At 39.8% G+C, this 27,162-nt stretch overlaps 2 protein-coding genes across 2 annotated transcripts in view; one reads left to right on the forward strand and one right to left on the reverse strand.

Moving 5' to 3' along the window:
• The first annotated feature begins 1,430 nt into the window (after window positions 1-1,430).
• SPC25 (SPC25 component of NDC80 kinetochore complex) lies at window positions 1,431-6,225 on the forward strand. Its single transcript, XM_058027930.1, has 7 exons — window positions 1,431-1,471; window positions 1,747-1,915; window positions 2,003-2,068; window positions 2,833-2,979; window positions 3,129-3,233; window positions 3,540-3,638; window positions 4,583-6,225. Exons 2-7 carry the CDS (start codon window positions 1,762-1,764, stop codon window positions 4,714-4,716), a joined length of 705 nt encoding a protein of 234 aa, XP_057883913.1. The 5' UTR covers window positions 1,431-1,471; window positions 1,747-1,761; the 3' UTR covers window positions 4,717-6,225.
• A 5,552-nt stretch (window positions 6,226-11,777) lies between these two features.
• Window positions 11,778-27,162, reverse strand: part of CERS6 (ceramide synthase 6) — a 95,400-nt gene continuing 80,015 nt past the window's right edge. Inside the window, exons 9-11 of the mRNA XM_058028159.1 lie at window positions 19,866-20,022; window positions 18,858-18,881; window positions 11,778-16,573 (exon numbers count right to left, since the gene is read on the reverse strand). Coding sequence (XP_057884142.1) covers window positions 16,412-16,573; window positions 18,858-18,881; window positions 19,866-20,022 — 343 coding nt within the window. The 3' untranslated portion in view covers window positions 11,778-16,411. The remainder of the gene's footprint in view (window positions 16,574-18,857; window positions 18,882-19,865; window positions 20,023-27,162) is intronic.

Below are 27,162 nucleotides of genomic sequence, written 5' to 3' on the forward strand. Positions count from 1 at the left end.
TTCTGCCAGTAAATGTCACAGGCATTTAGTCTTGTTAGGTGGGTGAAAGGGTAAAACAAAGGAATAGGACTAATGAGTCTAGAAAAACTTCACCAATGAAGAAAAGACACCTAACACTTTTGAGCTAGTGCCAGCTACTGTGGGGTGAACTCATTATCAGTGTTATCCAGCTGTAGAACCCACCAAAAGATTATGGATTAGAAAACAGGACTTGATTAGATTAGTTTAACTTGTATTTACAAAACTCCAGGGACTGGGAAAATTGTGTATTCAGAAAGTTATGAGCTCAAATAATAGAGGCTAATATTGTCAAGAGCAACACTGAAACTTTACACTAACAGCATGCACTTGGTTAGGCAAGAAATGTTCCTCAATAAAAAAAGGCATAAGGTATAGGTCCATAGTGCCCAAATCCATACGTGGCTAGGTAATCATCCTTGGACCAGCCCAACTTCAGTACAATTAAGTGTGAAGCAGGTAAGAAACAGGGGTCTATCAGCTTTAGGAACATTGCTGAGGAAACTGTGAAGTCTGGAGAACAGTGTCCAAGTTAAACACGACAGGAATACAGTGGGGTAAAAGTGTTTATACGAGAAGTTTGTGTAAGGGTAATGGAACTAATGGTTGGTGGTCCCAAGCATTGCACAGGTGGAAGATAGTAATTAGTACTTTTAGACAGCAATCCTCAAAGCCATGCTAAATATACATTATTCTGGAATTACCTAAATAGCACTGGCACAAACCAAAATTAAGAGTAATTCATTAGCTATGGTAAAAAAATTATTAAAAGTAGCTTTCATAAAAAACTGAAAGCTGCTACCTTGGATCACAAACTAGTGCTTACCAAGAGCTAAAAGGGAATATAAACAACTAGAGAAAAACCCGTCACATTATCATAAAGAGCAAACTCACTTTGACAGTCATTTATGGCAAATGTTTGACTGGGTACAGGTATGGCTACTGTATGGTGGTTTTGTTCGCACCAAAAGGACTGCAATTACCCCTGCAGGCCATTCTCCTCTCAGAACGAGCTTCATCCACATTCTTTTAGAGAATTCAAGCCGGTCGAATTAAAAGACTATCGGGAAACTCACAAAATTTAAGACCAGTTACCGTAAGTGTGTTCCATGAGTAAAACTGGGAACAAGCTGTGGCTTCAGAGGAGCGTAAATGAGCCGCGCTGTTCGCTCAGCACCGAACAGGCAGTTTCCCCCAGCGGCCCTGCAGCAGCAGGCTCAGACACCGCATCCCAAGCAGCAATCCCGGGGGGAACGGGGGCAGCCGGGAGTGCCGCCCCTCAGGGCGCCGCCCCGCCATGGCGGCCGCGCCCCTCACGCCGGCCACGCCTCGCGCTCGTTACCGCAGCAACGGCCGGCGGGCCCGGGGCGGGGCTCAGCCAATCAGCGGCGCGCTTGCTGCGGGGCGGGCGGGAGCGGCCGTTGGCGGCGGGAAGCGGCGCGGCGCGGACGCGGTGGGTGCGGGCCGGGAACGGGGCCTGGAATGGGGCCGGGAGTGGGGCCGGGGCCGGCGGGCGGTGGGGGAACCTCCCCTGGCGCGGGAGCCGAGCGTCGAGACAGTGCGAGGGAAACGCGGCTCCCACTGAGCTGATGGTGACAACAAAAACAGCTTGCGCCGAGAGGTTTGAACAACAAGGCGGGGCGGTAGAAGCAGCCCGGAGCGTCCGCGCTGTGTTAGCCGTGCTGCCATTGCCCCCCGTGCCCTGACGCCGCGCCTGTTCCCGCACAGGTCTGCTACAGCGCTATGGGGAATGCACCGGCGGAAGATGAAGTAACACTCCTTGAAAGAGATATGAAAGAGTTTTGGAACCAGTTTAAATTCAGTTATGGCACTGAACAGAACAATCAGACTTCAGCGCTGAGAGATTTGTGCAAGGAGACTTTAGAAGCTCTTGCAGGTACAAAGGCCCTTGCTCCTGTTAACTCTGCTTTTTGCAAGTTGTCATCAAACTTCTTCAGATAACTGAAGTAACTTTCCCTTCCAGAGAAATGGTCCAAGAAGCTGAAAGAAGAGGATGGGATGATTGACAAAATTCACGAGTATAACAATGGTACAGTTATTTCTTATGCCCAACCTTTATAAAATTAACTGAATATAGCTGGATAGTATGTTTAACTTCACGTTTGAAAACGCAAGTAATAACATCAGAATGAAGACAGAATTAAACCCAAACATAATGGGTTGGTTACAACATAAATTAAAATGTAAATTTCAAGTCAAAAGCAATTTGTTGAAAAACTTCCTTGATGATGCAAAAATATGTTTTCTACATAAAGCATAAGTATTTAAAACAATAGTGTCAGAATTTTTGCCTGCAGTAGGAAAATTAAATTAAACTGCTTAGTAAAGCTAAGTATTGTGAAGTTATTTATGTCTTTTCTATATTAGTAAGAGAATACTGTCAGCTCATCAGTCTAGGGTTAACTTGGCTGAATTTTGTAACCTTCAGAATATCAGGTAAAATGATTGCAACTCTCACATCAGTCAATGTTTCCATTCTTGGCTTTCTGTCATTACTTGTGGGCAGGAGCCACCATCTTCATGCTTTGAATATGTATGTAGTGCTGGCACCAGAAGCAAATTTAATCTCAATAAAGTATCTTGAGCAGCTCCATACTTTGTAGCTTCTCATAGGAATAACTTTCACTTTAAGTTTCCATTTGGTATAGTTAAGCTAACTTCTCTCTGCAGCTATGGTAGCATGCATTCTACTGTGTCTTATTAATATAAATAATGTCAAACTACTTAAGTTTTAAATAGCAGAGACATAACTTAATCAACTGTATATGTTCATATTTTCTTGCCTCCTTTCAGAGATTCTCCAGCAGAGCAAATACATAGCAGAAAAGGAAGAGCAGTTGACAGAAATAAGATCAGAGCTAAATCAAGAACAAGAGCAGCAGAAGAACTTGATGGACAGCATTGAAGAGCTTAAACAAGAGTTGATGAAGAAAATGGAAAGTAAGTAAAAAAGGGATAATAAGTAAATTTTCCTAATTGAAGGAGGGGTTGTTTTTAACATTTGCTCTTTGTGGCTTTTCTGCTGTTCTAGATGGTTTTTTATGTGCTTGTTTTGCCTTTGATACTTATGATGGACTTTTACATTCTAGTAAAATCTTCTAAAAATAAAGCTGCCAAGGAGAAACTGGAACAAGTGAGCAAGATTAAAACATTGTTTAAAGAACATCTTGCGTTGGAGATGCGTAGAATTCCAGGTAGGTTTCTGTAGCTTCCACAGTTTCTGTGTGCACTGATACAATGTGGCTCATGCTGGATTGTGCAGCGAAGAGCACATAGCTTACACACTTGACCAGTTGGATTAGCCCAGCTACTACATTTGTCCCTCAAATGGCAAAATATGTTAAAATGCATTTGTTTTGCAAAGAGGCCAGGGTTGCTTACTTTGTCAGTGTTCTAGGAATATTAATTGAAACTAATTTTGTATTGTGAGTTTTAATCATCGTTGTGACTCTGCAGCAGAGGTTAATGGTGTTAATTACTTCTGTTTGTGTTTATTTTAGATGAGCAATTACAGTTTATATTCAGGCACATTGACCAAAAAGATCCTGATAAGCCCTACGTGTGTACCCTTTCCATAAATGAACAAGGGGACTATGAAGGTATGTGAATTTGAATACTTAAATTAGAGCACTGAATCTGACACCTCTGTTTGAAAAAAGCAGAGGAGTAAAGTGCAGCTTAATTGGGATCTTTTATCTTCCAATTCATGAATGGAAAATCTTGAACTGGTAATATTGTTTCTTTAATCATGTTTGTCTTGTTAACTTACATGAAAATAGGACTGCTTATATTCACTGGCCTCCATTTGTGGAGATGCTGTTTACTTTGTATCAAGCAAAGCAAGAGAAGGACCACAGACAGAGATGAAAATGCTTCATTTGTAGTTTGTTTTGCTACAGTTTCTGCTTGTGTATGCTGACAGGCTTATTTCAACTTGTTCCAGAAGCCTAGAGGCAGAAAAAGAGTGACATAGGAGAAAGAATAAAACTTGAAATCCAGCATTCCCCTTCTGTAAGGGCACAGCCTTTTGGATCTCACAGCTGGTTTGGCTATATGGCTCTTACTTATGGAATTTGAGTCCTAGATAGGTTCTAGACAAATGCTACTGGGGCTCTGCCATGCCTCTGGGTATGAACTGAACAGATTTCTGGTTTTACTAATTCAGACCTAAACTGTTGAAGTCAAAAGTCTATCATATGCTGGGCTACATCAGTTTATAATCTGCTTGCCTGCAGAGCAACATCATGGCTTAGGGGAGTGTGTTTCAGTTTTTGAGTAGGTTATGGATTCCTGGGAATTGCTGTAACAACTCAGGCAGGAGCACAGCACTGAGTGGGAGGTCAGGAAATAAAAAAACCTGTTAAGTTCTTTGAGGCTTTCTCTTTGCTGAAACAAAATGAGGCTTCTCCAAAATAATGCAGGTGGAAATGAAAACATAAAAAGATAACAAACTGCATTAGTATTTCATAGGTGCAGAAAAACACTGGTATGGATTTATTCTTTTATTAGTAGTCTAATATTTTACAAATTTGTGTCATTCTAGTGAATTCCTGTACTCCTCCTCTGGACTGTATTGCAGAGTTACAGCTTAAACTGAGAGAAACTAACAATTTTTCTGCATTTGTTGCCAACATCAGAAAAGCTTTCACTGCTTTATCATATAAACAGTCTGCATGAAACTGGTTTGTACCTCTCTTTCTGGATGTAGAGCACTCTTACCCCCTTCCTGTTGGTGAAATGTTGTATTTATCAATGTTTGATTCCTAATTTCTAAATAAAGATCATGAAAGTGATATTTTAGTCTACTGTTATCTGGACACATTTTGAATAATTCATTGAGCATTGGTATCACCAACTACTGCCTTAACTGAATGTCTGGACATGTAAATTTTGATCCATTACGTGCATTAATGGTGCAATGGTTTGTATTTAGCTGCCCCGGGGAGATAATCAAAATAAAGTAGCTTCGGTAGTTTGTGTATCTTTTCCAAAAGCATGGATGTCTCTGTCAGATTTCTGTGTAGTTGAAATAGGCCTGAAACCTACTAAAAAAAATAGTTTGCTGAAGCTTAACACTTGTTTCAGTTACTTGTGTCATAGGTCATTGTCCTGATTTTTACCGTAACTTGTATTCTACAGTGTTAGCATTTATAGTCATGCATCTAAATATTTTTCTTCTGGTCTGTTAAACTTTGTCATTGGAAACCTTTTGACATGGCAAAGCCTGAAGTATAATGTATTAAAGTATGAAATATAGTGGTGACAGATAAATCATGTGTGCATTTTTCATCTTATCAAGACGACTATTACTACCACAATGCTTAGCTTTGATTGAAAATATTCTTTTTCTATCCTGTAAACTGTTATCATTTTTACAGAAATATTTAAAAGGACTGTTGCAACAAGAAGGAAAATGCTTCATTTGATAATATACCATAAGTTGAAATAAAGACTTGACTAGGTTCAGTCCTAGAAATTCTAGTGCATCAAAAACTAATATGTACGACCTAGTAATTTAGGCATGTTTAAATGCGGTGATCTGATCAGATCAGATATTCTTAGTACAGTTGGGAATATTTCCCAGTCACATGTGAACTGTATTTTAAATAATTTGGTTTGTCTGAACTTAACCATATAGCTTGATGGGTGCACCACAGACTACACGCTTATCTGCTAGGATCACAACTTAACAAAAAAGTAAAAGACATAATCTTCCATTTCTTCTTTTCTATAGGGCATAATTTGCTGTTTTCTATGTAGTGCATCATTTTCCTTGGTGTGCCCTATTGATTTTTTTTCTTGTGTTACAGCCAGTTATACACAAAGAACAGTAAGAAAGGTAAAGGTGCCAATTGATTACACTGCAATTTTGGAACAGAATAGCAGCAGAGAATTACTAAGCATTACTATAGTGACATCTCCAATAAAACAAATCTTCAGTTTCTGCTTTGTGTCCTCTGTCAGGACAAACCCTGTGTCCTCTCTGAGAATTCTGTAACTGGCAATGGCACACAAAGACAAGGGATGGGAGCCTGACTTCAGGGTCTCATTGTTCATTAGTGGATTTGCTTCCTTTTCAATCAGATTAACAGGATTTAAGTTGCAGGTACTTCTCAGGAAGTATGCTCTGTTTGTGCCATACTGTCTTCTCTACTGTGTCAATAAACTGCATTTATTCAGTGCCTTGAAATTGTCTAAATTAGTTTTGTCATTGTAATACCTTAACATTGCTGTGAATTCACTTGTGATTTGTAACCTTTTAAAAGGCTTGTGGAGCTTGACATAACAAAGGAATGCACGCATAAATCAGTCCCACAGACATAGTAAGAGTATGTATTTCAACTGTGTGAATAAGCTATACTAAATTATTGTGGTATTAGTCCTACCTTTTGGAAAGCAATAGTTGCAATTCAGTTATATGAGGCATTACTGCTAAAACAGGATTGTATGCCTGAAGAGTTGGGAGGAATGGCTCTGATTGCCAGACAGTGGCACTCCATTCTTTTTATCCATATTATCCCTAATTACTTTGACAGCTCTATGCACAAAGAGCCCTTTAGAGTCTTGAGCTTATTTATAAGTTGCTGTAGCAGAAGCATAGGCAATGAAGCCTGATTTCCTATAGATCTGTGGGTTTGTCCTTGAACAGTGCCATTCTCTTCACTGTGATATTCAGCTCTTCTTTACAACCACTCCTGAGTTATGCCATTTGGCTCCTGCTTTGCTGCTGCTGAAGCTGCAGGACACCAGTTGCACCCTGCCTACTCTTTGTCCAGTGCACTGATCTGTACCTGACTGCTGACTTTAAGTACATTATAAGGACAGGGATAACTGCCACACAATCTTCTTTTCAAATTTAGACTAATTGAGCAACACATTCAGAAGTTGCTGGGGAGACTGACAGAAGCTAAAAATAGTGTTTAGTCATGCATGCATGTGGTGGTTTTTTCATATGACGTTTTTATGGATATGCATAAGTAGTTATGCACTGAAATGATTAATTGAAATAAGATACAATTAGCTTCAGTGTGATTTTCTTCCTCTTCAGTCAAAGCATGTTGAACAATGCAAATTGCTACTGACTCACCTGTTTTGTGACTGATGGATAACTCTCTTTGTGGAAACATGCTCTTTGACTGACTTGCACTAGCTACTGCATTGTGGGCTCAATTCTTCATTATCCATTATCTTCTGCACCACAGCTTCAGCTGGAATAACTGGCTGGGCAAAGAAACAGGTCTGTTAGAACACCAGCTATGTATCACTATTTTGATTTAGAAGCATGCTACATTTCATACTGATAGCAATTGCAATTACCATAAAGGAAATCAGGCTTTTAAGAGAAGACTGCATACATTAACCTTTTGGCTAAGTGAGGAATGGGTCGAAGTGATAGGTGACCTCGTGGGTGGTTTACTAGCTGAGTTACAGCACAGTACATTAATGTAAATGCTTACCTCACAGGCAAACAACTAATACTTCCCATGCAAAGCTAATGAGAGAGTTTTGCTTGTGTAACTCCATGTATGACACAACTTTATAATGGAAAGACAATGCAGCAAATTGGTAGTTTTATTTTTTTAGTATTGTATCAGCATGACTTACTGGCCTGTATTTTCCTGCACTTATTGCAAAGGCAGATAAGCCATCTGATAAACTCATGTTTCTAAAGGAAAGAGGAAAATCCTCTTCTGGCATGCAATTCTCAATGCTGTCAACTGCAACTCTGCAGCAATTACCCATCTTTTTTAGGCTCCAGCCTTCTCTAAGGTTAGTCCACAATTCTGAGTCTGCTTGGGACTGTAGTACACTCACCTTTACTAAATGTTGTGCTAATGGCATCCCATTGAATCAAAATATGAAATCCACAATCAATGTGAATGCAATTTACACAAGAAAAATGGTTTACTGTTCCCACCTGCTCCTGCTGTTTCCCTTTGCTGTTAGCAACCCATTCTTCTTCTCCAAGATAATACAGTTAGCAATCTATAATAGTTACCTGTCAAATCTTACAGAGGAGTTCTTCAATGCAAAACAGCTGCTGTGTTTGTGCTGGATGCTTGGACAAGTTGTTAGAGTGGTGCAGACCATCACAGCTTAACTATACATAATTTCAATAGTTCACATGCTCCTTAACAAAAAGCCTTAGAAAAAATGAGATCCAGTTAGTAGGAAATTGGTATTAAAGTGGAACAGTTATTAAAAAAAAAATAATGTGAAAAGGCTGTTTCTAGTCTGGACAGCAGTCCTGGCTGTTATTTATATCCACCCAGTCCAGGTGGTGCCACAACCTGGGTCATCACTTCCTCAACATTGCTGAAGGACCAAATGTTGGACCTGTAAGTGAGCTAGCCTATTTACATGCAAATCCTTTCTGGAACTGAAATCTGATTACACTGTCCCATAAAGTAACAGCTATGGGCAGTGATCTCACTTGGGAGATAGATCCATGAGAAACCACATGTAAAAATGAGAACTAAATGCTTTGGATGAATTAAGTTTAAATCAAGCCTAAATGAGGGACTAAACAAAAGTAACTATGAGATAGCAAGCCTTTCTGGTAGGAAGCAGCTCCTTCAAAGGCACCTTAGGAGACCCAACAGTAATTATAATTACCATTACTGTGAATTAAAAAGGTGTGGTTATCTTCATCATAGGCTCAGAAATAGGACATAAAATTGCTAGTTAGATTAATGTGAGAAAGCTGACGCAAGTTTAATTAAGGAAGGATCACATTTCATCTTTGGGTTTCAGGACTTTTTTTGTGAGGGGAGATTGCAAAAAGTTGATATAAATATGCAAGAAATGTGGCAGTTGTGCAGGGACTTTGCTTGGTTGTTCTGGAAAACTGAGAAATAACCTGTACAGTATTTTTTAGGGAGAGTACCTTACACTTTGAAATGTTTAAAAAGCATAAAAAACCTCACCCACTGTAGTGTTTTTCAGATGTATATGAAAGAGCAATAATTTAGGAATGTAAATATATGTTGCCAGCCAGTAGCTTAAGAGTACATTACCTTTTCATCTGATCAGTGAACTTTAGCAGTAACATTACAAGTAGGTCATGTTACTCTTAAAAAACCCTCAATACTCAACTTCTAATACTTACTTTTATATTACACTTTCCAGTTACTAAAAGCTAACAGTTCTGTGGCACATGTAAACAATTACCTTTGAAAGTCAGAACCTCAGGAACACGTCATTGTTGCACACAGCTCTGCATTTAAGAAACCCCTCCACAACAATCATCATTGGTTTGGCAGACTCAGGGCTGGAGAAGGTGGGTGTAAAACACAAATTGGCATCTTGTTCTGTGAAACCCACTTAAGCAGGTTACTGGCTGACAAGAGTAGACAGTGTAAAATCTGTCCAGGGGCAGGACTGGCTGCAGCAGAATGGATCACCAAAAAGACCAAAACCCCCAGCACAATTTAGGGAAACAAGAACCCTCCACCCACACTAGCAGAGCTGGGACTAACTTCCCTCCACATAAGCCCCCAGCCTCTGTCCATCACAGCATGATGAGCTACTGAATCATGCAGAAATTTGCTCATCTGGGACAGCTACACATTTGGATTCCCTTCATCACCTTCTAAATCTACAGGAAATTGTGTCACTGCCTTCTAACTCTCCTGAAGCAGCAGTCCTCCTGCTGTCCTCAGAGAGCCACTGTTTTCTGTGCAAAGGGTCCTTTACAGACTTAGAGCCAGAGCACAAAGCTCTTGCTCTGTGTGATGTTATCCTGAGCTGTGCTCTGCACACACTGCCTCTCCCTTGTGCTGCATAAGTTGAGGAGCAGATGTGGCATAGGGAGCAAAAGACATACCACTGGACAATATTCCACATAAGTAAATATTTTCATAAATACCTTCATTAAACATGAACTGAAGTGCTATATTAAATGTAAACAAGAGTATCTATATATTATCACAGAGCTGTGTTAACAACTAAATTTGCTAAAGATCTACAGTTCTTTAACACAATGCACACCCCATCTGCAAAAAGGCTTACTTCTCTTCCAGTGTAAAACTTCAACTGATGTGTGAAGATCCCTATATGACTGATACTTGTGTTATGAGAACTGTTGCCTAAATTTCTTTGTGCTGAAGTTACCAGAATTGTTTCAGGCATCCCATTTCTAAGTACTTCCTCATAATCTTTTAATGCTGCAGCAGAGCCTGCCTGATAATGGTGTTTTGTAGGCTTTATTTTGGTGAGCTGCAGCTTTTCCTTTGGAGAGCCACTCCTAGGAGTGGCTTTTTTTTCTCACTTCCACAAGAGGCTAGTAGGGGGTGCTTTGCTGAGTGACAGTTTCTCCTTAAAAGAAAACTGAATGTGTATTTCTAAAGAAACTCTGGTCACTAAAAAAAGACAGCTTTTCCAAAGTGGGCTCAGTTTGACATTCAGGAGTTATTACCATGCAAAATTTTTATGTTTAAATCCTAGAAAATTATCCTTTTTTTGGTAATGAAAATATTTTAGTTTGTATTGAGAGAACTTGATCTTCCAACACTTCCTGTTACAAACAGTTTCATACAAGAAATAACATAAAGTTATTTAAAGACACACTTGGATCTGTCCAAAGAGTGTTGGAGTCTACAGTGTGGGTAACAATCTTTGAGCTAAAACAAAGGAAAACATTGTCTGCATCTCATAGAAAAAAATAAGAAAACAAAACCTACATTTCTAATACTTATGTTTATTATGAAACTGTCTCCAAATTAAAATAGCCCACAATACTGGTTGGTTCCAGAGATTTTATGAGGAATAATTTTTCTCTGTATTAGAAAAAACCCCAAACCCAGTCAAATAAAAGACAAAATAACCTCCAAAGTTCCACACAATAGCTATACATGAAAGGACTTCTAGCTAGTGCATCACTGTATCCAGAACAGTGGAGTTCCTACACATCACCACATTTCTGAAAGAGTTGCTCAAGCACAGAATTGTCATGAAAACACAGGTGAAAATGTGTCATCTGCCTCCCCTTGACTTGCAGCAGTCAACACGCACAGGTATGAGAGCTTGTGTAAACAAGAACAGCAAAAAGCTGAAGCTCAGCAGAAGCCAGAAAATGTGTTTTGTTGCACCCATTTTAAGTCATGTAAGACAGTATTTTTTGCCTTTTGTCTGACACATGTGATCATTGACGTGACTCCAAAACATCCTTTCATGGTATTTCCTACAGTTTTTTAACTGAAAGCAATTTCAAAGATTGAGAAGTCTGTAGAGACACACTCAAACACTGTGTTTTCATTGCAACTACAATCAGAAATCTTTACAGTGTAAAAGCTGTACATGTACACCACCTTTCCAAACCTCCACTAGAGCTTTTTAAAAGAAAAGGGAAAAAAAGAATAATGTTGTCTTACTGAAGTTCCCATTAGGTCCCTGTCCCAAATCAAAACCAGTCAAAACAAGTAATACAAACTGGTTTTGCTTCATGGTTTAAAGGCAACCGTAGTTTGCAGAACACTGAAGTTAGGCCTAAGAGGGTCTACATTACAAGAAGGGTAAAAAGTTTTAAATACTCCTCTCCCACAAATGTCACAGGAAGTAGACAATAGGAGACATACAAAAATGAGTTGTAGCAAAGAGATTAAGAAAATACCAAAGCATCAGCTGTATAAAACCAATGGTAGCCCATATTTCTCTGAGATACAGAAGGCTGTGGTAATGAGAAAATGAATGAAATGGGCATTAGGCTTCCCAGTGGAGCACTCTGTGTAAGACAATCACCCAGCAGTGAGCAGCAGTGGCGTGTGCTGCAGGGTCACGGCTCTCACCCTCATGTCCTGTTCACAACCAGGAAGTGATTTTCACCTGAATCAGATACAGATTTAAGACAAGAATCACTTCACTGTAAGCAAAGCTTTAGTGCATGTACTTGGTCTCAGAAAAAGCATTTGGCATTGGCAATCACGTGGTCACAGAATGGTCACAGGCTGAGGCAGGAGATATGAAGCTGTGACACCTGGACCAATTCTGCTGGAATCATTAAATAAATAACAGATAGAAAAAACTACAAAAGGGCAACAAGGAAACAGCATGGGGCACTTTGGTATTTTAAAACTAGCACTACTTAACACTGATCAAGACCCAAAAGACTCCAATGTCCACCCATGTTGTTTGATCAGGTATTTTTACCATTTTCTGCAATGTTGTTCTTTATGAAAAACAACCAAACAAAACCACCAACCCATCATGTATTTTTCTTTTGATACAAAATATGCCAATATGGGAAACACCACACAAAGGGTAACCTGAATGTTATTTTACTGTAATCTGGGCTCTGTCTAGGAGAGAAGACAAATTCTTACTATTTACTAATAAACTCTAATTTCCTCATTTTTCTACTTTGACATCTCAACCACTGTGTCATGTACTGTACTATAAACAGGACCATAGAACTCAAAGACAGAGAAGTTATAGAGTACAAACTCTCATTTCTAGAATTACTAAATTACAATTCTACAAAAGGTGTGAATATACAGAACCTTTCAAGGTCTCACATTTACCACGAACCATGCGAATGATTTCAGTCAATCTTCTAAAATATGTGCAATCAACCTCTAAATTCTCGATGACCTCCAAATGCACCTTGCAAAGCTCTTAATCAGAAAAGCAATCAAATTCAAATGAAAAAGGAAATAATTGCATGGCATTTTCTCTGCAGAGTGGAAGATGAAGCCAAAGTTTTCACACCCATTAGTTGAAACAATGAATTAAAGCACACTGCCATGTCTGATCACTAAATCACTTGGTCCTTCCCACTAGAGACAGAAAAAACTGTGAATTCATAATTTTTATAATAAACCTCTAGCTTGAAAAATCATTGTGTAGCAAAGGTTGGTGAAGTTCTTAAGGCTTCCTCTTACCCTATTCCCCCACATGTGTCATTTGAATCTCTCTTACTTCACTTATTTTCCAGACATATCTGTAGGAAGTTTATACTAACTGCTAAGAACAGAATCCAAAAAGCCAGGATGATAGGGGCTAAGTATGTCATTGGGTGTTAGCTGAACCAAGGTAACTGCATACATGCTTTAGCATTTCACAGATGCAACTGAAATTAAACCTCAAGGGAAGAGTTTCAATCCCAGATGCACCATTTAACAGTGGGGATCAAGGGACCTTGGCAGGCTTGAGAGGGAGGCCGACGGAAACCTCATGAAGTTCAAGCAAGCCAAATGCAAAGTCCTACTCCTGGCTTGTGGCAATCGCAGGCACTCCTACAGGCTGGATGGAGAAGTGATTGAGAACAACCCTGTGGAAAGACTTGGGAGTGATGGTTGGTGAAAAACTCAACGTGAGCCATGAGGGTGCACTCAGCCCAGAAAGCCAAATGGATCTTGGCCTGCATCCAGAGGAGTGAGGGCAGCAGGGCAGGGGAGGGGATTATGTCCCTCTGCTCTTGTGAGACCCCACCCAGAGTACTGCAGCCAGCTCTGGTGTCCCCAACATAAGAAGGACATAGAGCTGTTGGAGCATGTCCAGAGAAGAGCTGTGAAGTTGATAAGAGGACTGGAGCAAAAAGGAGAAAGGTTTAGATTAGCTATTAGAAAGAAATTCTTTACTTCAGGGGTGGTAAAATACTGAACAGCTTGCGCCCAGGGAAGCTGTGGATGCCCCAACCCTGGCACTGTTCAAGCCAGGTTTTATAAAGTCTTGAGCAACCTGGCCTAGGGTGAAGTGTCCCTGCTCATGGCAGGGGGGTTGGGACTAGATGATCTTCAAGGTCCCCTCTAACCCTTAACATTCTATGATTCTGTGACACCCTAACAGCATACGTAGTGATGGTAAATCATCTCAAGGGTTGTAGCCTTGACTCTACACCTGAATGCACATTACAGAGCATTGCTGAAGAGGACCAACAGGGACTAAAGGCCTCTGGCACAGGGATTGTTGCTGGGGACTGCTCTATGCCCTGCATCACCAACATTGCAGCATGTGGTCTATGTTGTGCATGTTGGCAGGTCAGAGCAACATTCTGTTCTCATGTGAGACAAAATATTTTGCCAGAATGCCATTTTTGTAACCATCTTTGCAGAAGGGAAATGGTTCGGTGGAGGCAGTAATCAACACCACAGAATTAAACTGATATTCTCCATTACCATTTTAGCAGGCCAGATTTCAAAAATTATAATCTTAATTTAATTGATCCCAGGATGGTTTTATTTTAAAATCCTGGAATTGTCTTTACAGTAATTACTACACAGCTGCAAACACCATAGATGGGATACTTTCCATTGCAATCAGCATATTTTCACATGTGTAACCTGCCCTGCAGAAAACTGTATGAAATCAAATGCACAGGAGACAGATGAAAAAAATCAGAGGCAGAGAAACTTTCTGGGGAGAAGGAGATTTAAGTAAGGCTCCCTTGCTCCTTCAGATATACTCATGGGCATTTAAGCTATGCAGCTGCTGGATTACAAAGTTATCTGGGTTTTTCAAAAGATGCGCTGTGGGTAGTAGAACTGACAGATCTTTTGTGATTTACACTTTCTGAATTTTCTTACCTTTATTATTTACTAAGTTGAGGTACTATTTCCATTCATGCCATTCCAATCTTGCTTTTAGCACACCTCCTTTTTCCTAACACACAGGAGTTTCTATGGATAATAAAAGTTTTAGAAGTTTTCAAGAGTGACCAGTAGAATAGGACAAATCTCAGTTTTAAAAAGAAAGAAGTGACAACACAACTTTCTTCAATGAAGTCTATATAAAATAGCATCTTTAAACATGTTTTATGGCATCAGAAACCATCTATATTTTACTATTTGCATAGGTGGAAGGAATCAGAAATGACCTCATGGCTCAGGTTTCCAGCTGAACACAGCACTCCAATCCCTTTGTATACAGAAGACACACTTGAGATTTTTTTTTCCCCGTTTTTTTTCCTTCCTTTATTTTTTTAACTTTTATATGTGTGTGTGTGTGTACGTCAGTCTTTGGTCTATAAGCACATTGGTTCTGTGTGCACACACAATACTGTTGAACAGTAGGTTGCATAGAGTCTGTTACCCAAGAACCCTGCCTACTTTTGGCACCGCTGTCACAAATCACACAAGAGTGTCCTGCAAGAGCTGTATGATCCTTAGCATCCTACATTACACTAAACTTTGATCTAGAGACTGGAAGAAGTATGTATATTATGTTTGAAAAGATGTTTACTTAGGGTGTTATTATGTCTTCTTTGGGACACTATGTATAAATCTTGGATAAAAAGGAATGCAAAATTATTTTAAAAACGCCCCTAATTTTATTTGTAGAGGTGATGAAATACTGCTGAGCATTCAAAGGTTGCTGTGAATTATGCTGAGTGAATTTTGCTCAAGTTCTCACATATGTAAAATAAAATAATGTAAAATAAACTAATTTTAGAAATGTATGACATTCTGCCTTCCCTCTCTTCACCCTGCCAAGGAAGTAGCAATAATTTTGAGAACAATACCTAGACTGAGCTGAGTCCGAGGAAGAAATGAACTTTTCATCCGCTGTTTTTTCCATTACACCCTTGTTCTCAATCAGGTGAATGTGCAAGAACAATTTCAGGAATTAAGTCTGGATTCAGAATGGTGCATTTGAAGAAACACCTTTTTACACGGAATCTCTGCAAAAAGCTAAAATCTGCAGAGGTCAAAAATTGAAAGGCCAAAAAAAAGGTAATAATGAATTTATCCAAAGTGCTGACAACAATGCTTTTGGGTATTTGCACAACAAATCAAGTCTACTTCTAATGCAATTAACCACCAAACTGAATTTTAAATTATGCTAAAATAATATCCCACAATTACCACTTTTTCCCCCCCCCTCGAATTATGTTGGAAGAACAGTAACTGTGATTTGATAGGCAATTTCAAAACCAGTACTTTAAAACACAAAGATAGCAAAAATATCTGAAGCAGATCTAAAATCTATAAAGCTATGTTCTAAATTACTGTAAGTAACAAATCAAGCAACTATTACTTATAGCAGATTCAGCAAAACCAACAGGGATGGACAGAAGAGATCTGAGCATGATGCTCTCCGTTACCGAGAATCCAAGACACAAAGTTTGAGAATGGATATTCCCTTTTGTCCAGAAGTTCCCAAAAGAATAAAAAATAAATAATATTTCAGACAGTACAAGTGAAAATACTGCTCCCATTGTGTCAGTTACATACACATACAGCATGCCTACGTATACAGAATGGTGTGCTGTCTTCATTCACGAACAGGAAATATGGCAGTGCGCTATCAGAATGCTTTGATACTCCTAATTTTTTTCTGATGCTGAAATACATGAATAAACTGCATTCACGACTTATAATTTACTTCCAGTAGCAAACAGTTCGTTCTGTTCGTGTCTCATGACTGAACTGAAGGATTAATGCTCCTCTGAGGAAGTGGCAGCAGTGAGATACCCATTTGTCCCGTTGGCACCGCTGGTGCCGTTGGTGGTGACCGTGCTGTGCGGGCCCTTTGAGCGCGGTACTGTTTCCTCCTCATCTGAGCTTGACTCAACGTCACTTCGGGCATCCTTTGCTACCTGTACAATGTGGAAAAGAAGTGGGCAGTAGGTGACTGTAAGGAAACAACTCAGCTCTTTGGTTCAAGAGAATCAGAGAATTCACACATTTTTTCAATTTGAGTTTTGAAGGCGATTTCAGCTCTGGCACACTTCTCTGCCTTTGCCTGCCTGCACTCACTTCAAACACAGGTATCGGCACATAAATATGACACGTGCAAAGGCAGGCTGAGAACTCAGCACTGGTGCACTGAAGGTAGTATGGCCAAGTGCTCAAGGCAAAAGGTTTTGCACAGACCTAAGTAAACAACAATGCAAGCTCCCAAATTCAACCCAGGCTCAGTCCCCCTGCCCTCTAACTACAACTAACTACAACTGTCCTTCATTTGGAGTGCTGCTCTTTGACCTGGTAATACAAAGTGTTCAACCCAACTTCCTGCCCCTTACTTCCCAACTCACTGGAGACCATGTGGCTGCAGGGAACAGTGTTGAGTGCTCGCAGGAGGAGACACGAGCACTGCTTGAAATAAAACTCATCACCTAACTCCAGTCTCTGACTTCAGACAAGTGGTGAGAATGGCACTTGCAAAATGTGGACATAGTCCGATTCAGTCTCTAAAACAGGAATAACAGTTCTCTAAAACAGGAATAACAGTTCCTGTGTGCCCCATTGTGTCACTGGAAAGGTGTTTCAGAAACAGATGGACCTTAGCTGCTGTTTCCTGCTAATTTTCAGCTGACTTCTTCGAAAAATCTTGAAAATCTCCAAAATTAGCAAGAGTCCACCAGATACAATACAAAAAAGAACCAGCATCAATAGAAAGAGGTCTGAAGTTTAACCTGCATGCCTATTTCTACTGTTTGTAGAGCTCAGCATCCCAATTTCTTCATGATCAATCCACAATCAGGCAATTACAGCTGACTTCACTACAGCAAATGGACATAAAAGAGGGCAAACACATGGTGAGTCTTTTTCCTGAAGAACTAAAAATGCTTAAAGAACAGGGGCACTGTGTAATTTTTTGCTTACAGTAATTCTCCTCTCCTTTGGAAAGTCTTCTTGACAATTCCACTCTCATCTCAGAAAAAGCCATTTGCCTTTGGAGCTCTCAGTGTTGCCCTTGCAATATCCCAGTACCTGAGTGACATCATTCTGCTTGGAACCAGTAAAAGAAGAAAACAGTTCCCATACAGCTCCCAGTAAGTAAAGTTTTTAATGCCAATGTCTAGCAAGCCCACAGTTCTGAAACCTGTGAAACTGGACTTCAGCTGAGGTCAGAAATTTGACAGAGCTTCAATTAATAGGTTACTTCAATGTCTTTCATATAAAGGAACTTTTATATTGCAGCTGGTGGTAGTACAGAAATACACTTAGAATTATACCCTTATCAGACAGAAGAGAATGGTCTCAGCACACAGTACTGAGCACCTGGGATCTATGTGATGGCAGAGCAGATGACTGAACAATTCTGCTTCAACTTAAATTCTCTTAATAGATTCACTGCCAATTTTTCTGCTAGGGTCCTGCCATAAAGCCAAAAATCAAAATAAGATTCTGTGCTGTAGCCAGTTCTTCTAAACATGGGATCTGCTCCCTTTGTTTTTAAAATGCAGCCACAAAGCAGTCTTTGCACTTAAAACCTGATATGAATGCAACACATCTTGCAGTACTTAGAACTTATCTGTAAGATATCTGTAATGTGTTGTGAAAATAGTTTTTATTCTATTGCAGAAATAGAAAGAATGAGGAAGTTAAAATCTGAAGGAAAATTAATCCTCTGTATATATGTCATACATATCCATCTCTAACCTAGTCACTGTGTTACTATAAGTGTCTGACTCTGCTTTAACTCTAACAATCTCAATTTTCTCCTGTGCAATTGTTAGAACTACAAGGTGAAGGAATTACAGTCTCAAGTGTGTGTCCTGAATGCTGACAGAGCGGATGCTTATCCTGCTGAGATACAGATATACATATATATATGTATGTGTATATATGTATGTGTAAACACACACACATACTATCTTATCTATCTATCTATCTATTTATATCTGTATGTAAAAAAGATGAAACATAATAGCACCCAGATACTACAGATAGAAGTGGGTTTTAATGGTTTTGGGTGATGCATAGCCAAGAAGTAAAAAATAGCCTTTCAAAATAGTGTTTACTTAAATATATAAATACAAACAATGGATGAATACAAGGCAGAAACCACAAATTAAAATAACCAAAGCAACCCGAACCACAAACACCAGTGTTGTCAGAATAAATCTTTTGCATAGTAAATTTAAAGAAACTTACGTGCAAGGGGTTCCACTTCCCAGCCTGCCAGCACAGCACAAGGGAAAGGATAAACAAGCAGAGTAAGAGACAGGAGGAAGCAGTCTTTGAAGTTACTGGTTTAATTCAGACAGGACAGCTGAGGCTAATAACTTTTAAAAGCAGAGCAGACTAAAGTGTGCCTTCCAGGCAAAATTCAGCTCGTGAATGCACTGTCTTTCACGATGGAGTGGCAGATTCTGGGCTCTGCCAGTGCATGGCTGAGCTCCCAAGTACATTCACAGATAGCAATTTTCTGGAGAACAATCCCATTCACTTTGGGGTCAGCCACATCAATATGCTCTCCTCTTTAAGGGCAAAGTGTCCTGACTTTACATGATCTGCAAGGATTAGCTCTACCATCTGCACACAGGCCCTGTGTCTGCACAGCAATTGTAATGTATTTCTGGGGGTGACACCTTCCTGTCAAATGTACCACTGGCAGCAAGACACTAAAGTCTACCCCAAACAGTCTACTCTGGGAATACTAGAAAGAAAATACAGAGCTCTTTGCAGTACCTCACTAATACCAAAACCCAGAAGAGGCTGTGATCAGTAATTTTGCCACTAGCAAACACAGAATTTCATGTTGTATTATTACTGCTATCACTTCCAGCTGTGAAATGAACATTTTGCTAACAACTACTAAAAGAAAAAAAACAGAACTGGCAGCCCCAAGAAAGCAGTTTATTTGTTGGGTTTCTTTAACCTGATTTTCCTAATGTAGTTTAGTTCAGTGTACTACACTGTAAAAAAGAAGTGCAGAAGCACATATAAAGACAATCACTATACAGAGTATTATTAACCTATTTGACAATCATTAGGAATGGGAAAAAGTTTCCAGGAAAGGAAAGAAGAGTTTATCTAAAACAAGATGTGTCTTCAGTAGCATGTTATGGATTAGAAAAAGAAGAAATGAACCCAAACAAAAAGTGACTTGTATTGATAATAGAAAAATAAAAATCATGAAACAGAACCGTGTTGTCTTACCTTGCCCTTTGAAATAGCTTTGTAGGCTGCCTTTATGATTAGGTAAGACCAAAAACAGTGCAGAATTTGAAGAACCATAAGCAGCACATTGAAGACCCACAAGGCAGGAAAATTGCCCAGAGCTTCATACAGTTCAAACAACGTTGTATTTAATATCCTAGGAAAAAAAAGGGACAGAAAAATAATAACAATTTCCTTAAGCCAACAATCTCAAAGAAGTTATTTTTAAATCAAAATGAAAAGTACTTAATTAGATGGGATCCACACAGACAGTTGGTTTTCAAAGCAATAGTGACTTGGACTGAATCACACAGGTGTCTCCAGAGAGAAACAACGTCAAAATATTGCTTTCAATATTTAACTTGATTTGTAAACATTGCATACAGAAAACAAAGGTCCTCAGTGTGCATTTCTTCTCTTCGTCTATAGAGCTAGCAGGTGTTGGCTGACCCAAATAACACCTTCCCTGATTGATAACAAAAATTACTGGCCCCCATATTAGCCACTGTTTTGCACTAAATCCGATTTGCACACCACTTACGTACAACCAAGAGTGAGGCTTGGCAGTTACATCCAGGACAGGTGGGCAATGGACAGAGAGGGGTGGGAGACCTCATTGCAGCCTTCTGGTACTTAAAGGGGGCTTATAAAAACATGGGGATGAACTTTTTAGTAGGGCCTGTTGAGATAAAACAATGGCTAATGGTTTTAAGCTAAAAGAGGGTAGATTGAGACTAGATCTAAAGAAGAGGACTTTTACACTGAGAGTGGTAAAACACTGGAACAGATTGCCCAGAGAGGTTGTAGACTCCCCATCCCTGCAAACATTCAAGGTCAGGTTGGACAGGGCTCCGAGCAATCTGATCTAGATGATGTCCCTGCTTGTAGGGGGATAGAATATAAGCAAATCAAGACAGTGCAGGAAGTAATCTTACCCCTAAGGAGTTGCAGCTGGGCCAATTATCAAAGATTAGGAACAGGCCTGACTTTAACAGGCCACAGCTGTAAGCAATGAGAAGAAGAGTGCTATAAAAGAGTGGGGTGGCTGTTGAGAAGGGAGCTGGAATCAGTTGGCTGCTTTGGGAGAAAGAAAGAGTCAGTGCCCTGAGGAGTTGCCCAAGAGAAACACCAAGAAGCATGAAACATTTGTGATAAGGAGACAACAGTATGGAACCCCTGCAATAAGATGACAACACCTGCTCATTGCAGGCAGGTTGTGCTGAATGACATTTAAAGATCCCTTGCAATCCAGATCATTCCATGACTCTAAGAAATGCAGGCAATTCTACACATTTGAAACAAATTTTTGAGAATCAGCATTTCAGATGCAGGCAGTAAACTGATGTCATAATGAACTTCTGAAGCTTTGCTAATGCAGCACTAACTTTCTGCTCAGATACCCTGCCACAGCAGGTGATTTCAATCTATCTTAGCAAACAGCCTGACAGCAGAGTGGAGAACAGATGATAAAAACAACGTCATTTTTAAAAACAAATAACGATCTAGGAATGGCTGTTAATTAGTGGAAAAAAATAAGGCAATATAATGACTTGTCAAACGTCATCCACTTTCCCTGCTGATGCATAAATTCATTAAAAACCCGGCTGCCTCTCTGTTCTGTCTCCTGTTTTAGCTCGGCCATCCCCGCTGGTCGCTAGATGGCGCGTTCAGCCCGGCAGCTCCGGACCCCGCACGGGCGCACAGCCGCGCTCAGCCCCGCGCTGAAATCAGGGATACTCGTCTCGTCCTTCTAATAAACAACCGCATTTCCCACAGCTCTTTCCAGCAGCATCAAACCAATTAAAAAAAAAAAATAAAACAAAACCAAAGTAGTACTAGTATGAAATATGTACAGACAACAAATTCAGAATACCACATTTAGTGGTAATGATACACACCCAATGGGTGAAACACCACTGATCACAAAGCAACCAGTGGTCGCTCATACACTCGACTCAATACTGTGGGGGTACTTCATAGTACTTCTACCTTTTCATTTTTGCCTTCTTACAGAAGTTGAATGTTTTATAACCTTCCTAGACAGTGTTTTTACACTGTCTTCTGTTTATGGTGCGAGCACCAGAAAATGTTTTCCAGTTTGTAAAAACCCCATCATCACATTATTGCTTCTGTCAGGTGGAACTCTTCAGTCTCAGCTTTGTGCAATTTGTTCTGCCAGTGGCAGCTATATTTGTCACAGTAACACGCCACTTTACAGTTCAAGGGGACACTCTCATCACATCAAAACAGACGTGGAGTCAGCACGGTTCAACTTCACCAGTGCTTACTGCAGTTCTAACCATTACATCAAATTCAAACTTGAAATCAACAACTCCTGTATATAAAGTTACCATTGTTTACACTCAACTGTCTCTATGTCTAAAACTTCAAATGCCACAGAGTTGTAAATGAAGCTTCTGCAGGTTTCTGTTTATATTTTATTAACTGGACCAAATTCATCTCTGGGGACTTCCACAGAAGTCAAGTAAAAAAAGCAGCATTAGAGATGAGTTAGTCCACTCTGGCAGAAGTCAGGAAGAAAGCAAGGCCAAAAAGAGTGCTTCTGGTATCAAAAACCCATGTCCCATGTGCAAATGACTCATATATTGTGTATCAGATAGGGAAATAAGCCTCAATGAAAAAGCAGACTGCTTTCTAATCTGTTGTGTCTGGCAAACTAACGACAAGACTGGAATTCTCCATTAAAGCTGCAAAAAGGATCTCATTAATTGGCCATCAATGCTAACAGGGGGTTCAGTGGTCTGACGTGCAGGCTAGGTGTTCATGTTGAACTAGGGCTATGTCCAAGCACCTACAGAGCAGAAGCTGAGTGAAAAATACAGAAAATTACAGAAAAAATAGACATGAGCAAATAAACTCTCAAAATAAATAAATTATTTCATATTAAAAGTCTGAAATGGGGAAAAATTAATAAGGTTATGAGTCAGAATATATGGAGAAATTCTGCTTGCAGAGAATGAGGAAGAAGGGGAGGAAAGATAGGTTAGACCACTTTCCATGAATTTCACTGCTTCAAGTATTCAATGGAAGCATTTTAATCAACTACACAAGTAATAGGGACTGGAAATAGCAGCACAAAAATAGATGGAGGAGAAAGTGCCTATGAGATGCATATGCAAATAAATATTGGATTCAAATAGTCAGAAAAGCACTTAAATCTGTAAACACACTTTTCAAAGTTCTCCAGTGATTAAATCCCAGCTTTTCATAATGAATGGTGGAAACTTCAATTCTTGGGTATCTGACTTGAAACAGCTGGACTTGATCTCACAGGGGAAAATTACCTTAAGCTGCAAGTGCTCTACCTTTCTGAAAACTTTTGCCAGCATTTCTCAGATCTTTGCAATTTGCAACTAAATGTTAGCTTTGGCTTTTGAAAATAATTTCTGTACTGTTTGTTTTCTGAGCCCCTGGAAGACTTTGACAGCTGGAGAACACAACACAATTTCATAGAAGGTATTCTTCCCTGGTTAAATGATTTCCAAGGAGGGTTGTGCACCTGGCTGTGTGAAGCACTCAGTTTAGCATCTTGAATTAAGCAGTACGGCTGATGAAAGCAAATAAAAAAAAATTCACCACTTAAGATCCAATCTACTCTTACAGAAATTCGTGGTATTTTTTCAGGAATGCTGCCACAATATCTGAGCCACTCAGATATTGAGATAATCCTGTACTTACTGTACTACCACTCCAATTATCAGAATAAAATGAACACATTTTCATCAACTACTAAACAATCACCTGCAACACACCAACAGTAACACAGATTTTTGGTCTAGTCTCTAGCTCTTTATCTAGCCAGCAAAGCAGTACTTGGGACACTAGAGGTAACAGATCCACACTGACTCATTAACATTACACTCCCCTCCCACAACTTAGTGGGCCCAAATCCAGGCCCTTGGGTGTCAGCTACTAATTCTTGGCAAATTGATTCCTTGTCTTGCACCAAGGATGAAAGGAAAACCTGGAGATGAAGGGAGATAAATAAAGAGAGGAATGGGTGGAAGAGTAAAGTCCTTATCTACATTGTCTGAGACCTGATAAAAGCGTTCTGTGTTTGCTTCTGAAAGGATCCTGAGAGAAACAAAAAGAGCTGAAAAGGAGGATCATGTGGAAGGAGCAGGTATTCTTCCAGACAAGCAAGAAATTAGTGATAAACTCTGTTTGCAGAATGATGCATAGCAGCATGATGGGCACTATTATCACATCCAGTGGGAGCAGAAACTGTGCAGCTGAAATTAGTGCTACTGTAAGTTGCCTTCCCTTCTGCAGCACCGCCCAGTGCCCAATATTCTGCTGCAACAAGCTGAATCAAAGTCACTTTGTTAACACAGCACAATAGATGGGAGTCTCAGATATGACCAAGGACAGCACGATACAATACCAGCTTGTTTAAATAATTCAGAATAAATGTCTTTATCCCCATTATGTGTGTATTAGACAACAGTATTCTATATTGCAGTGTAACACCTGTATTGGGACACCTTTCAATACTGCATGCATTACCAAGAAAATATGTAATTACATTTATGTAATTATGTAGTTACATTAATTATCCCATTTAGTGCAAGTAACTCAACAGTGCTCCTACCAGCAATGCTTCAAAGTTTCTGCCCCTTTAAAAAATTTTTCCTTTAAAAAACCAAACATTTGCACCAAAACATAGTCATTTATTCTTCATTATATGTGGTAAAAGTGACTATGACCAGAGAATAAAGAGTCAGGAGTTCTAAATTGTGAATTTAGCTGTTATATTAACTTATGTGATCTAAGAAATTCTCAAATTTCTTTACACGGTTCATTTTTTGTTAAAGATGTGCACAGAGTATTGGCACACCTTGTTGGCCACATAAAGATTAGTTATTAGCTTGATAAAACACTGTGGACTACTTCTTTAACTGATGCCACAAAAGTGAAAGGTAGAAAAAAATGTCACTGAGATTGACAGATAGATGAAGAGCAGTGGAGTGTGAGAGTACATGTATGTGCACATGTTGATCAGCCACAGGATGATAAATCAGACACTTTCATCAGTGGTCAAGATTCATCTCTAGGATTAAGACCTTGATTGAAATCTGACAGGACTTCATATCCCAGGCTGTCCTTGTTACTTTTAAGGCCAGTGCTACACAACAGACCTTACACACAGATGTTTCTGCATGAGACTTCAAATGAACTAAACAGCTTTTCACCTGAGAAGTATATGGAATCATACACAAAACAGTCATCAAATTGAGGAAACTTTGGTTTACAGCACTCCAGTACTAGAGTCCTCAGGCTGCAGTGCAGCTAAATATTTAATTATAGCAAATCCAGTACATTAAGGGCTACACTGCCAAGTTTTTCATCTGAGTTTCAGCTTGGCCAGCTGCTGTGTCTATATCACTGTTCTGCTTCTTGGTTTTTGCTGAGTGGGAGAACAAGCTTGTTTCCCTTTCCAGATCCTGCTGTCTCTTACATTTTCAGCCCTCCAGAGTATCAGTGCATGGCAAATACAAGAGAAGTAGCAGAAACCCAATGTGAACAGAGAACAGTCAGATGAACCAGTCACCCACACAGAAGCAATGAAGCAGGGAAAGGATTGGGAGAGAGAGAGAGATGATCTTTCAACAGCATCTCAGACTGATTCATCAGATTGTTTGGTTGGTGATGCTCATTACCCTCCTTCTTTTAGAGAGCTGATGAAAGATCTCTGCAAAATGCAGAGACAGAAAGAATATAACCTATTGAGTCAGTATTCAGAGCAACGTTAAATCCACACACCTCAGTTTTATCAGTGAGGTCAGCTCCACACGGCATTCTGCTCACCCACAGCAGCCCCACATCAGGGATCTCCTGACAGGGTACCAATACATGCCCAGCTGCTGTGGGCTGGGTGGCTCCTGTCCTAATGCCAATCAGGAACAATATGTCTTTGCAGAAATTACAGCCCTGCCACTGAGACTGTGTTATTTTAAGTCCTGTGTGCAGATCAATAGGATTTCCAATTACTTAACTAAAATGATGGAGCAGGCAGGAAATTATTCATGTTTGATGTACTGTAGAAGAGACCTGACCTAGCTGTCACTGTCCTGGTTTCAGCTGTGCTTTTCACTCAATTCCTTCTCATCAGCAGTTACTGCCCATTAGCTGATTTTGCAGCCACTGGTATGAACTGGTATGAATAGTAGCATTTACACTCTTGAGGATAGAAAAAACAAAGATACAAGGTCATAGGCAATTTCACAATCCAAACTCAGACCTCAGGAGAGTCCTTCATAGACATCAGGTTATGGAGAGAACTCAAGTTTCCTAGCAGAATGTAATTATACACAGCAAGATGTTGTATCAGTAATGTGTTACGACAAAATGCTTGTGGTAAAGGCCCATGATAATAACTCACAGGTACTGAAGAACTGTGTTATGCTAAGAATGACACTTCCAAATCTGAAAATCTTCAGGCACCTATAAAACTTTTATATGAGCAACAGAGAACACATATCAAGATTCATTTTCCTGGAGTGCATGTTATTCTCCAAAGAGGAAAAGCATTTGTTGTAAATTACATCGTTTCCAATCTTTGCAAAACAGAGTATCAGATTATAAAAAAGCCATCCTCCTGCCCCTTTCTGTTGAGTAAAACTAAGTGCAGTTGTGCTAAACTATATGCAACATCAGTGTCTGTGAAATCATCTCTAAACAGTTTTCAGTTTAATCCAATTTTCTTAATAATTATTTATTCTTCCAGAGATATTATGGGTCAAGCTCTGCCATTGTGCAGCCCCAATGAAAGCTATGGAATGTGCTCATTTACATGGGCCTGGGTTTCTCCCAGGGTGCTCAGCCACCATGAGTCCCTCCCAGCTGAACACAAATGAGATTCCAGCCCCATCAGGGCTGTTGATCATGGAGTTCAAAGGTCATTGACTGTTTCAAGCTGCTAAGTTAACTTACTCTCCTGCTTTTGCACAGCTATGATTTTTACATCCCACATCTGTCAGAAGCTTGCAGTAGCATTGTTCTGCTTTTGTATTGACTCTGTAGCACCACAAAATACGTGCCAGTAACAGCAACAGCAAACCCTGGTGCTAAAGGTATCTCTAAGAGAAAAGGGGCTGAGAATAGGCAGAATGTCTGCACAAGTTCAAACTACCTACCTGAGCTGATTTAAAAGTGGCTAAGACGTCTGGCCACAAGAAAAACAACCATGCTGCTTCCCTTGCCCTGACACATTTATGGCAGAATAATTCTGAGCAAGAGAAGTGCCGCTGCACAGGTGTCTGTCCTGTTTCCAATT

This window comes from Melospiza georgiana, chromosome 7 (genome assembly GCF_028018845.1).
Source record: "Melospiza georgiana isolate bMelGeo1 chromosome 7, bMelGeo1.pri, whole genome shotgun sequence".
Lineage (NCBI taxonomy): Eukaryota > Metazoa > Chordata > Aves > Passeriformes > Passerellidae > Melospiza > Melospiza georgiana.

What these genes read in the sequence shown, in the direction of transcription:
- SPC25 (XM_058027930.1), top strand. Translation starts at nt 1,762, where the DNA reads ATGGGGAATGCACCGGCGGAAGATGAAGTAACACTCCTTGAAAGAGAT. An exon ending in GTTGATGAAGAAAATGGAAA is followed by an intron (nt 2,980 to 3,128) that starts GTAAGTAAAAAA and finishes TTTACATTCTAG; the next exon opens with TAAAATCTTCTAAAAATAAA. An exon ending in GGAGATGCGTAGAATTCCAG is followed by an intron (nt 3,234 to 3,539) that starts GTAGGTTTCTGT and finishes TGTTTATTTTAG; the next exon opens with ATGAGCAATTACAGTTTATA.